We start from the raw sequence: 13465 nt of genomic DNA on the forward strand, positions 1-13465 counted from the left end.
GAAAGTCCTATGGCTAGACCTAGGCTACTAAAGAAGTTTTCTAGACCTCAACCAAAAATGAGGTCAACACACCTCTTTCCTAGAGAACTTTCAACTCATTTATCACCGTCTACAAATATGCATCAATTCTATCTTTAGGGCTACAATGACTTGATATAATCAGTGTCAAGAAGAAGAATAACATTGTCATGAACAACTCATGTGAAATATTTTATGGCATAACAATCACTGAACAATAAGATTTAGGTTGTGTGCTCTAACTATATGGTGGCAAATCATCAAAGAATAAACAAAGTTGCATGCTATGTGCCTTCGCAACAAAATCAAGATATGTGAGATCAAAATATTTCCATGCCTCTCCATCTACAAGATGACTCGTTGAGTTGATTTTCTCTGATATGCTTTGATGTCATGTCATGTGTGGAGTGGTATGAATAGAACTAATAGCCTCTGTATACGTGGATTAAGCACTTGATAAATGAGTCGCTTGGATAAAATTTCCTTTTATCTCATGTTTTTTTTACTCTGAGGTTTGAATCTAGGAGAATTATAGAATCTACACTCTATGTTGCACTGGACTTATAAAATATCATACATTTGTTTACACAGCAATCAACCCTAACTTAGAAATTTGCATTTTTTTTCTTATATAAATCTCCAAGAACTAAATTATCCTATGGATTTGTATATTAAAATAATCTTACAACCTAAATAAAGAACTCTTGTGGCATGCTAAACTTGATTTAACTTTTTCAGAATTATGAGAGCTACAGATAACTCTGAATAGAATGTTCAACCCTCCCATGATGGTCTTTGAGTCGCATTCAGTAAATCAGAAAACTTCTAAGCTTCATGATTTGGTGGCTCTTTCTCTACATAACTCAGAAAATACTGTCATTTTCCATCAAAGACCATTTCTTCAAATCTTCTTAATTAAAATTTTGGTTGAGGATAATTTCTTCTCAAAGAAATATACCTAAATATTATAGGGTAAACATCTCCGTGTGAAGTTCAAATCCAATAATCATGTTGAAATCCCCAACGATATAAATGATATCTCACTTTGTCTAACAATATGTGCATTGTATTCTTGTGTTTCAAACATGGACACCGAAACCTACCCTCAGATAAGTACATCGGAAGATTAGATGATGTTGCTACAAAAGCACCAACACTGTTGATGAACTCTTCAGTGCTTTCTTTTTATCTAGATAAAGTTGGTTTACATCTGCAACCTTGATATACAAACATCCATAGATTACTTAAACCATCTAAAAAATCAACATATCATAAAGTGCAATCAACATAGATTCATCAAACATAATGTGCATGAGACCACTCAAAGAAGGTGGTGGCTCTACAAATACATCAATCTTTTGAGCTCTCTATATAACATTTACATTGGAATAAACAAACATAATCGATTTGCTCCTGCAGTTTTCTTCCAGCAAGATGAGCAAAATTTCACCCAAAAAGTTCTTCTCAGGTTTGGGGTGACTTGGTTTTGAGAACATATATTCTATGAAGAGAGTTATCAAATTATAAGAAAATTATCGTTTGAATTAATAGTAATTTTGTATTATCTCTCATGCAATAACATTTAAAAAGCTATCTACAAGGAAAAAAGAAATAAGATTCACATTCAATGAATACCACTTAATTTCTATGTATTTACTTATCCAACACCTAAACTACAATTTTAGATATAAGCCACCTTACCATGCATAAGCTAATCATAACATCCTTGATCATTGAACCAATTATCAAACATAGTTAGTATAATTCTTACAACATTAAATTCACTTAGTACACCACACAAAGATAAATAAATAAACTATAATTATGAAAATACTTGTTGACTTCGCTTTTGGTTGAGGTCTAGTTTCTTTTTTTCGTGCCTAAGATCTAGCCATAGGATTTTCTTGTTGACTATTTCTAGATGACTAGTGATGGTACCCTCACCAATAGAAATTATAAACTCTTCTTTGCTCATCTTGAAGTTCCACATGGTTGTTCTAACCTCTAGCACTTAGTAAGTGGGACCAATATGGGGGAGCTCAAGAGGAGTCCCCATAGAACTGTTTGGCCTTAGGGTTAACCCTTGGTGGCGTGGTCTTGGTCAGTCTTGTACACACACACTAGCTCTAACACTCACAACCTCATCCTTAGACAAATATGCTTAGTTGATCCACTACTCTATTGGAAACTCATGTGGATGGTCCCCCAAGCCCTTAGCCCTAGGCTAGGGTTTAGTTAAGACTAGCACATAGAGGATCCAAAATGGGAATTCCCTTGGTCTCATGGCTCAAATAGGGTGACCTCATGATTAACATCCTCAATCAATCCCAATTTTAGCCAAATTCCAATTTTGACCCTCATTGGCCTCAAACTTCCCCCAAAATTACCAAAATGTTCTACATGCCTCAAAAATCCCAAAATTCCAAAAATTCCCAAAATCTCCAAAATCACTCCAAATATCTCCAAAATCAATTTGAAACACTCAATTGAGCCCAATTTGACCAAATTGACCCATTTTGACCAAAATCCCCAAATTGCCCTTAAGGGCCCAAATTCTCCAATTCCCAAATTCTCCAATTCTCCAATTCACTCTCAATTTTCACAAAATTGATTGTGACTCCCCCAATTTCAATTCCAAACAAAAATTCATCATCCCCAATCCCAATTGAAACCAAATCTAAACCCAAATTCAAAACCAATTTTAATTTCAATCCAAAATCCCTAATTTTAGCCATATCCTTAAATTCCCCAAATTGAACTCTATGATCAAATCAATTTCCCCAAACTTGAATTTGAATCTCTTCATGACACTTCCCCAAGTTAGTTTAAACAATCAATTGACCCAAATTTGAACTGAAAGTACACCAAAATCTAACTTAAGCCAAAACCCCCAATATTGACCAAAAGCCCAAATCTCCCAAATTGAACCCCATAACTCCAAAATTTCCACCCAATTGATATCCAAAATTCTTCATGACAATCTTTTAGATCAAATTGAACCATCAATTGAATCATATCCAAACCTAGCCCAATTCAAGCCCAAGTTTAACCCAAATGCCCAAGATTAACCAAAAGCTCAAATTCCCCCAAATTGACCTTCAAAATCAATTCAAAATCACTCAATTCCTTTTCAAAACTTCTCATGACAACTATCCAAGCCAATTTGATTAATCAATGGAGCCAAATTCAAAGTCTAGCCAAATCCAAACTCAAATCCAAGCTCATGACATGATTTTGAACCCAAGCCATCCATGTAACCAAACATACCCAAATTGATCAAACCATAGCCACCACAACCAACATTTGGACCCTAGAGACCAAGCTAGACCAACCTAGCCCACCTTACATGAGCCATGGACCAAAGGTTCGTTGATTTTGGGGATTGCTTCCCATATTTGGCTAAACCCAAAGATATTTACTGTCAAGCCTTAACCATTCAGAGTTAATCATTATTAACCCTCCCACTGGCTCACCTGACCGCTTGCCCTAACCTTGTCGGTCGACCTACTAGCCGGAAAACACCAAAACCGAGAGGCACCCCCAGGCCAAAACTCAAAATTTGAACTCCTTGAGTTGGCTCATCCCCATTGGTCATTGATTCCACTCTAACCTCCAACTAAGCAACTTCTTGCACCCACTGGCTAGCCAAGGTGGCCTCTCTTTCCTCCTCTATTTAAACCCCACCTTCCATGGCCAAGAAAAGGAGGACATCCAATTCCTTGGGAAAACTCTGCCAAAATCATTCCAGAGCCTCTTCAAGCTTTCCTAACTCAATCCCACAACAATCAGCCCTCTATTTGCACTGTCAAAGCCCAATTTCTCACTTGAAATCCAGGGCATTTTTCAGTCCCTTCACAAAACTCCACTAAAGTCCAAACTGAAGTGCTCTTAAGCTTCACCTGAGCTTAAGAAGAAGTTTCCCACTCAAACCCCATCACTTTGAGCCCTCCAACCCACAGTTTGATCAAGGTCTCACCACCTGTTGGTCGAACTCCTACTTGGACCTCATAATAGAGCAAGGTGAAACATCCAGAAGGTTCTCAAGGCTCCACTAAAGCTTCCACAACAACCCAATATTGGCCTCACCTCTTGGGCGAAGGAATAACTCACTAACCCTAGTTTTGAGCTCGATTTCACCAATTGTGAAAGAAACTTGTATTTCATAGCATTGTAACTGTATGGAAGTGTTCGTCTCGAGTAGATGAAGGTGCAGGAACAAACCGCAGTTGATTTGGTTAAGTATCGAGCGAGATCTTGGGTCTATAAGTCGAACTGTTCTCGGGTTAAGTTAATCGGGGACGATGGTGGAGAGTCGTTGGATCGCATGTGTATCAGTTGGAAGGCTGTAATTGTGTCGGACGATACGAAGAGATGATAATCGCGGCCGAGTCAGATGATCGCGTTGAATGGAGGAGCACCGTGTGGAAAGTTCATAACACCGTAGGATTGCGTGGCTCCTGACTTGGTTAAGTAGAAATTAATTATTTTTTATTCATTTAAATTTCAGAGCTTCAAAAATATATATCTTGGTGTAGAAAATTTACAAAAATAAAATAAAAATACTCTATTACTCAGTGAATAGATGGGATTAATGTGGAATAAAAATAAAAATTATTTAGTGTGTCACTGATTTTTAATTAATTAAATAGCCTCTGTAATGTTTTATTTTTAATGAAGTATATAATAATAATCATGGCTTAGGATTTTAGGGGTTTATTCACCATGACGGAGATGTTTAGGATTTTTACAAAGTCCGAAAGTATCTCTACACATGTAAACCTAATTTCTAAGTTTGGATGGTTATTTTGTTTAAAATAAATATATAAATTAAATTATAAATCAAAAAATTGTGGGATTTATTATGAATTAAATTATAAATCAAAAAAATACAAGTTAAATTTTAACATTTGTATAAATAACTATAGTTAATTAAATCCTAAAAATTCATAAAAATTAAAATAAGTTTAATATATTTTAAAAATTATCAAAAAATATTCCACACCGTAAATAATACTTATTTTAAATAATTGTAAAAATTTGAAAGTTATTTGATTAATTTTTATTACTAAAGTTGATTTTTCAAGAAAAATGTTATTTTTAACATTAAAATAATTATAATAAATTAAATATAAATAATAAAATTATGAAAAGTAGTTTTCTGAGTCTCTTGTAATCAGGAGCACTTATGTAAAATCAAAAATTATTTTTAAATAAATACAATATTTTCAAGCCTATTTTTGAATTAAAAATAAATAAAAATAATTAAAAATTTCAAAAATAAAAGAATAGTTCAAAATGTTATTAATTACTTCCTTATCACTTGGGACTCATTAAAATATTTTTCCTAATATTTATAAGTTAAATATGAATTTTTAAAGGCTAAAACTACATTTTTTCTCTAATTTTCTATTAAAATAATTATAATAAATAAATTAAAAATCACAAAAATAAAAAGTTTGTTTTTCTAAGTTTTCTGGACTTAGAGAGATTTATTAAACATATAAAAAGTAATTTTCGTAATTAAAACATATTTTCTATTTTATTTTCAAGCCTATTTTTGAATTAAAATAAATAAAAATAATTAAAAATTTCAAAAATAAAAGAATGGTTCAAAATGTTCTTAATTACTTTCTTATAACTTGGGACTCATTATATTATTTTTTCTAATTTTTATATGTTAAATATGAATTTTTAAAGGCTAAAAATACATTTTTCTCTAATTTTTTATTAAAATAATTATAATAAATAAATTAAAAATCACAAAAATAAAAAGTTTGTTTCTCTAAGTTTTTTGGACTCAGAGAGATTTATTAAAAATATAAAAATTAATTTTTGTGATTTAAACATATTTTCTATTTTATTAAATCATTAAAATCAATAAATAATTAAAATAATTAAAATAAAATTTGAAATTTATAAAATTTTCTCCAAGTGGTCCTCTGACCAAGTAAACCTCTAATAATTTTCTCATGACCAAAAACTTTATTTTTATTAGTTAAATAAATTAAAATTGAAAATCATATTTTCTAAATTAAAATAATTATTTAAATTAAATTAAATTTAGAAAAACCACATTTTCTCCTCTGATATTCTAATTGACCCATGAATGAGGTACTCTAAAAATTTCAAAATCATTTGAATTATACTTAATAAGTTATGGAGTAGAGAGCCAATGTGGCAAAATGATTATTTTAGCTTTTTGGTGACTTAATCAAAATTTAGGATCAACCAAAGGAAAAATGGATAATTTTGATCTTAATGAATTCTTTTGGATGCTTGAAACATAATAGGATAAAAGGTAGAAATCAATTTGTCAACTTTTCATGAATAAGGTAAAATTGTAATTTCCTAAATTATCAGAATTTAGAAGTTAATTAAAATTGGATAATTCTAAGGTGATGGGATTAGGCTAGGAAGATAATAATTCACTTATTTTAAGCCCACAATTGGTGATCATATGATCTTTTGATAAGAACTCATATGACTTCAATTAAAATTTTAATTCACCCATGAAAAATAGTAAGGACTTTGTAGTGAGCTAGGCTAAACTTAAACTTGTTTAATGAGGTTTAGAAAAGATAAGATGATTGATAATTAACACCTTTAAATACTACAAAGCCCAAATTTAGTGGTGGGTACAAAATCTTTAATGACTTAAGCTTACCTTAGAGACATCCACTTACATAACTTTTAAGTAAAAATCAACTGATTAATTGAGTACCTCACTCTTAGGATAATTAAAATATCAGGTTCACTGAGCATAAGGTGTAGTAACTCATTGCAGCTGAATCTAAAATTTGAAATGATCAATTGAACAATATAATAAGTTCAAACAAACTCGAAATACTTCAAAAATAATTTAAAATTCATCAGGGATTATCCCTCATACGCTTTTATAACCTTTTGGATGTTTTAAAGGATAATTGAACTTATTATACTTTATTCAGAAGGCCATTCATTAAAACCTTTAGGGACTGACCAAGTATGGTCTTAGGGTTTGGTAGCTACACCTTCATTTATATTTGCAATTTATTTAAATTTCTTGCAAAATTATAAATGCTTGTTGTAAGTTCTAATCTTTCAGCGGGAGCAACGACATAGAACCAACAGATAAGCGATAAACAGAATCAAATGTTCAAAAAAATAGAGCAAAATGCCAAGAAGATGAAGAAAATATGACAGCCCTTCAGTGTGGGGCAGCAAGCAAATAAGATAGTTTAGATCAAATTCAGCTTCCCAAACTTATTTAAATAAGATAAAAGTGTAAAATATTTGAAAATTATCATTGCTTTCCTCAAGTTTAATTACTCATGAAGCACATTTTTTTTCTTATGCTGTGGGCAGTGAATCTGTGGGCGCCTAAGTGTTCACTCGAAGGTCAGACTTACTACAATAACCTTCAAAAATTCCAAAACCTGCCTTTTCTTGACTTAATTAAGAAAAGTACCACCAACCCATGAAAAGGTTATGCCTAAGCAAATAATTCTCTTAAATATTTTATCAATAATGTAAATTGTTATGGTATGACTCATATACCATTTAAGGGACAGATGCTGGAATGAAGCGGAGCGGAATAATCTGTCCAAATTGGGGGAGTTTCCTTACGTGGGTTGGGGGTGCGGTATAGGGATAATTTGATAATTATATATTATACTCCAGGATTTTCTAGGGTTATAAATAAGTTTGTATGTAATCGTAGATCTTATTCTGTAGCTTGTATTCTTTTCTAGAATTGAAAGAAAGTCACCGCTCTGCTCCCGATGACGTAGACATCTTTGCCGAACCTCGTTAAATCTCTGTGTGTTCTTTTGGATTTGTGTCGATTCTTGGTTTTCTTCGCCCTAAGGTTTTCTTCGCCCTATGAACATAAATTGATTATTTTTTTATTTATTTATGCTAATATAATGATAAAAATAATGCAGAATAATGTAAAACTGACCTACTAAAAATTTGTGCGCATGCTCATTTAAAATCTCCTCACCAACCAAGTTCCAATTATTCTTCACATATGATCTCCTATGACCTCTTGAGATCTCTTTGCCTTTAAAAGCTCTGCAACGAAACAAAAACCTCTCTCGCTGTACGCTTGATAGCCTACATATAGGCTGAGTAATCCTAGCAAGTGTTTGGCTAAAATAAGGGATTATTTTAAATTTTCAAATAATTACATGGAAAGCTGATTAAATTAAATAAGTTGGATTAGTGTTGGCCTAACAGAGATGGGGCTCAGGGGAACCGGCCAACGTATGACAAATGTGTTAACAGCTGTCTTCATTGATAAAACTGCTTTTAAAAGCGGGAGCTTGATTCTGCTCAAACCCAGAGACCAAACCCAGAGACAATCATTAGCTTTCTTCCATTTTTATATAATTTCCATCCAAAAGTTGTGACCTCACGGATTGGGCCCTATAAATAAAGGAAGTCTAAGAACCAACTCAGCAAATCACTTGCTTTTGAGCTTTTGTCTCTTCAAATCCTCTTATAAGTTAATTCAAAGGTGTGTGTTTCTGTGTGTGTGTGAGAGGGAGAAAGAGAGGGAGAGGGAGGGAGAGGGAGAGGGACAAAAGAATTCTATTTAGATGGCAAGAGGAATAGGGCTCGGAGCTCCATTATCAAAGATTGCAGTCTCAAAGGCCCATGGAGAGGATTCCCCATACTTTGCTGGCTGGAAAGCTTATGACGAAGACCCTTATGATCCTGTTGCAAATCCCACAGGAGTCATTCAGATGGGATTGGCTGAAAATCAGGTTACAGAATGGAAGATTTAAAGATATCTATATTTGCAAATCTAGATATATATAGCTAGCCAGAATATTTGATCAAAAATAAATTTTATCAAGTAGTTACAAAGCTATTAGATATAAATTTGATCACAATACTCTGGCATAATTTTCTTTGAATTTAACTAAGTTAGAGGAATGGTTTTTAGATGTTAAAATAATCAACAAAGCTTTGTTGAAATGTAATGCTTTGTTTTTGGTGACAGGTCTCATTTGATTTGCTAGAGGATTACCTTGAGCAGCACCCTGAGACAGCAAGTTGGAGCTCTGGAATCTCTGGTTTCAAAGAAAATGCCTTATTCCAGGACTATCATGGCCTCCAAAGTTTCAGAAAGGTGACCCTACAAAATCATATTCTCATCATGCTTCTTTTCCTTTTAACGTGGTATAAAAGTCATATAAAGGAATATCTCAAAAAATTATGTGCTGCTTTTTGTTTCTAAACATTCATATTTGTAAGTATCTGCCAAATAAAAATTTTTCTTATCAAAATATAAGAGTATTAAACTAATAGAATTTGTTAGTGATTCTGCATAACAAATCTATAGGAAACTTGTCTTATAAGCAATTGACCACATGCATGTGTCAAAAATCAGGTGAAATTACTTTAAAACAAAAATCAGCTGAAGTTTTTAGGCTTACATGCTCCAATATTCCTGTAAACTCAAAAAATTGAATCTCTTCTACTAATTTAAATTTTCTTATAGCATGGAACTATGAGAAATTTCTCATAGATTTTTTATCAATCTATTGGTTTGTATCAATCCAGCCTTCTTCATATAATCAAACAAGCAAAAAAAACAGAACAATTTTACTCAACCCGCCAATCTGACACAAATTTAACTATACTCAGGCAATGGCAAGCTTCATGGAACAAATAAGAGGCAAACGTGTCAAATTCAACCCTGATCGAATGGTTCTGACCGCCGGCGCCACCGCCGCCAACGAGCTCCTTACCTTCATCTTAGCTGACCCCGGCGATGCCGTCCTTGTGCCCACCCCATACTACCCTGGGTAACTATCACATTACCAAAGACTACATAGCATTAAAAACTCCTCCAACCCTTAAGGCAAGATATACATGATGTACAGAGTTTAGTAAATTGGTTGCTAGACAATTAAATGCATTCAAATTTTGGTAAATTGAAACTTAAGATCCTAATAACTTAAATCTGCACCTAAATATTTCAAAATCATGTCAACAGGTTCGACCGAGACCTCCAATGGAGAACAGGAGTCAAGATCTTCCCCGTCCATTGCCACAGCTCTAATGGCTTCCAACTCACACTCCACTCCCTCCAATCTGCTTACTCCATCGCCGAAGCGTCCAACCTCCGTGTCAAAGCTCTCCTAATCACCAACCCATCCAACCCATTAGGCACCACCATGCCCCGCTCCCTCCTGGAAGACATACTCAACTTCATATCACAAAAAAACATCCATTTAATCTCCGATGAAATCTACTCCGGATCCGTCTTCTCCTCGCCGGAATTCATAAGCGTGGCCGAAGTCGTCGAAACCCGCCAGCACAAAAACTGTGATGGAGTCCATATCGTGTACAGTTTATCCAAAGACCTTGGTTTGCCCGGCTTCAGAGTTGGGACTATTTACTCTTACAATGATAGAGTCGTGACCACTGCTAGAAGAATGTCAAGTTTCAGCCTTGTTTCTTCACAGACGCAGAAGATGTTGGCTTCTATGTTATCAGATGAGGAGTTTACAGTAAAATATATTAAGACAAACAGGGAGAGATTGAGGAGAAGACATGGTTACATTGTTGAGGGACTGAAGGATGCAGGGATAGAGTGTTTGGAAGGGAATGCTGGGCTGTTTTGTTGGATGAATTTGACGCAGATGCTTGAGGAGAAATCAATGGAGGGGGAGCTGAGGCTATGGAAGATGATTTTGAGTGAAGTGAAGCTTAATGTGTCGCCTGGGAGTTCATGTTACTGTGCAGAGCCGGGGTGGTTCAGGGTTTGTTTTGCAAATATGACTGAGGAGACGCTGGAAGTTGCGTTGAGGAGGACGAAGGTTTTTGTTGAGAAGATTAAGGGGAGGAAGACAAATGTGATTTTTCGGAGCTAAGACTTTATATACATTTGTGCTGGTCATTCTTTTTGGGTGTTGATTAATTAACACAGAATGAATCATTGCAAGGGAAATGGATGGTTCTCAAAATACTGGCAGGGAACGAAGCCTCGTTTGAGGATTTTGATACATGATATGATTGATGTATTTTATATTTAAATGGTTAGGATTTTTTTTTTGCAGGCATGAGGGATGTTTACATTATGCTAACCATACTTTAGGTTGAAAATAAGTCTATGATTGTGAATTTGAATGATGATTGAAGAGTATTCAACGCTTGGATTGAATTTGGACTGAAATTAAATGAAATAAAGCCGTTTAGCATGAATTGATTTCTTTTTGTCCTCAAAAGATTATTAGTTCATTTTTTTTTGTCTTTCTTCTTTGGCAAGCTATTGAACAATTAACCTTGTTCAATTCATTGAAGAAGTGCATATAATTTTGGTTTGTCTACAACTAAATTTTATTTGGCAAACAATGGTTTGATTCATGTTGGTTTAGCTCAAAAAATTGTTTGGTCAGCTAAAATTTTTGGATTGTAGACTTGAAGTTAACTAGTGTAGCTAGCATTTAAATGAAACTAAATTGAATGAATGAACACCTTTGCCCAAGACCTGTTGGATGAAGCAACATATAGATGTTGATATGATTACTTAAATAAGGGTGGTTATAAACAGATGCATATTATTCTACAAGTTTAATAAACAAAGACTCTGCATCGATTATGTCATTCTCCTATATTCAAACCTCATAATAAAAAAAGTATAAGACAGAACTTGGTTTCATATAAGCATCTTTTCTATCTATTACTTATTCCATGTCTTCACAAACTATTTACTTCTATGTGTACTGCTCCACATATGACATGTCATCATAGCAGATCAGGAGAAATCAATTCAACGAGTCATCTAACAGATGAAGAAGCACGAAAACATTTTGATAGCACATATCATAAATTTGTAGTGAAGGCACACAATGTTAGGTTTTGCTTATACTCGGATGGCTTCGCACCATATAATTAGATCAGTGCGCCCTACTCTTATTTGTTAGCGATCTTCCAGTTTCTAGTAGCACAAAAGGAATGATTTATGTGTATTTATAGTTGTTGATAAATGACCTACAGATTATTTGTGATACAGGTACTATGACATATGAAATTTCCATGAAACATATTTTTTTTAATAAAAGTGGCATTAATGTGGCTAATAAGTAATTGTTCTTTGTACGAAACATTATTTGGATGGACCACTTCTATAAAGTTGGTTTTTCCATATTGCATGAATTTAGTCAAGGTAATTATGCGTCAATATGATAGAAAGAATTCATGGTTTGTTTGCCATCGATGTTTTTTTTTTAAAATTTAAACAACCTTTCAGTTGTTTAAGGTGAAGAAGAATGCATTCAGAAGAAATGAAGTTGAGAAATCCTCGCCATCTCCAATTGTGGTTGGGGATGATTTTGTTCTAAATTATTAGTGACATTCAAAAGATTACTGATTGTCTTGAAATTTCTTCACATCATTTACCAGACTTTGGTGTTAGTCATAAATTGAAAAAATGTCCATTTTTTTGGGATCTTTCATACTAGAATAATTTTGATATCATGCACATAGAGAAAACTTTCTTTAAAACTATCTTCAACAATATAAAGGATGTTAAGGATAGAACTAAGGATAACATGAATGTTAGACTAGATTTGAGGGAGATTTGTAAATGATGGGAGTTAGAGATCAAAGAAACTAATACTAGCAAGCTTATAAAGCATAAAGCAAAATAATATCTTACTTTGGCACAATAAAGGATAATTTATTTGTGGTACCAATCATTAAAATTTCTTATCGGATATGCTTCAAATTTAAGTTTGTTGTGTTGATGTTGGAGTAAGAAAAATATTTAAAATAAAAAGCCATGACAGTCATATATTCTTACAAAATTTGATGCTAAAAAAATTAATTTGTATATTGTACTTTATAGTCTTAATATTTGTTTACTATGTGGTTTTGTGTTTTCAATTTCAATAGTTTATAGATTATACTTAATATTATAATCTTACTTTTGTTTAAAGTTATGTACACTAATTGCTTTTCCTTTCTTTATTGTAGATGACTTATGGAGGTAGGGATGGTCTCCCTCCTCAAAGAAGGGGTGGTTTAAGTCTCCACAACTAGCATTGCAGTTGATGCATCTTTGCGGGCCTCTACCCCGATGCCATTAACTTCATGACAACGACTTTATATATGCTTAAAAATATAAATATTTAATACTGCTGCTAAAATATTTAATTCTTCAGCAACTGTACCAAAACTTAATAACAGTTATAGATTTGATAAAGATATGGATGTATAAAATATTCAATAATTGTAAAGTCACACTTATCAACGCAAGTATACGTATCGCTCAAGTAATATAGGGCTCTAATGGAGTCATAGGTATCGATCCCACATGGAGTAATATTAGAACTACGAACTAAGATATTAGAAAAAACAATACTCAATTGCAACAATGAAATTCAATTTGTTTATCTGTCACTAATAGATAATTGAAATAAATATGTAATTTCAATAACTCTTAAATAACTAA

General features: G+C 33.2%; 1 protein-coding gene across 1 annotated transcript; it reads left to right on the forward strand.

Moving 5' to 3' along the window:
• The first annotated feature begins 8475 nt into the window (after window positions 1-8475).
• On the forward strand, window positions 8476-11019 carry LOC110019694 (1-aminocyclopropane-1-carboxylate synthase 7-like). The gene is made up of 4 exons (XM_020717478.1): window positions 8476-8765; window positions 9005-9133; window positions 9652-9812; window positions 10004-11019. Exons 1-4 carry the CDS (start codon window positions 8598-8600, stop codon window positions 10881-10883), a joined length of 1338 nt encoding a protein of 445 aa, XP_020573137.1. The 5' UTR covers window positions 8476-8597; the 3' UTR covers window positions 10884-11019.
• The last annotated feature ends 2446 nt before the right edge of the window (window positions 11020-13465 follow it).

This window comes from Phalaenopsis equestris, unplaced genomic scaffold (genome assembly GCF_001263595.1).
Source record: "Phalaenopsis equestris unplaced genomic scaffold, ASM126359v1 Scaffold000070, whole genome shotgun sequence".
NCBI lineage: Eukaryota > Viridiplantae > Streptophyta > Magnoliopsida > Asparagales > Orchidaceae > Phalaenopsis > Phalaenopsis equestris.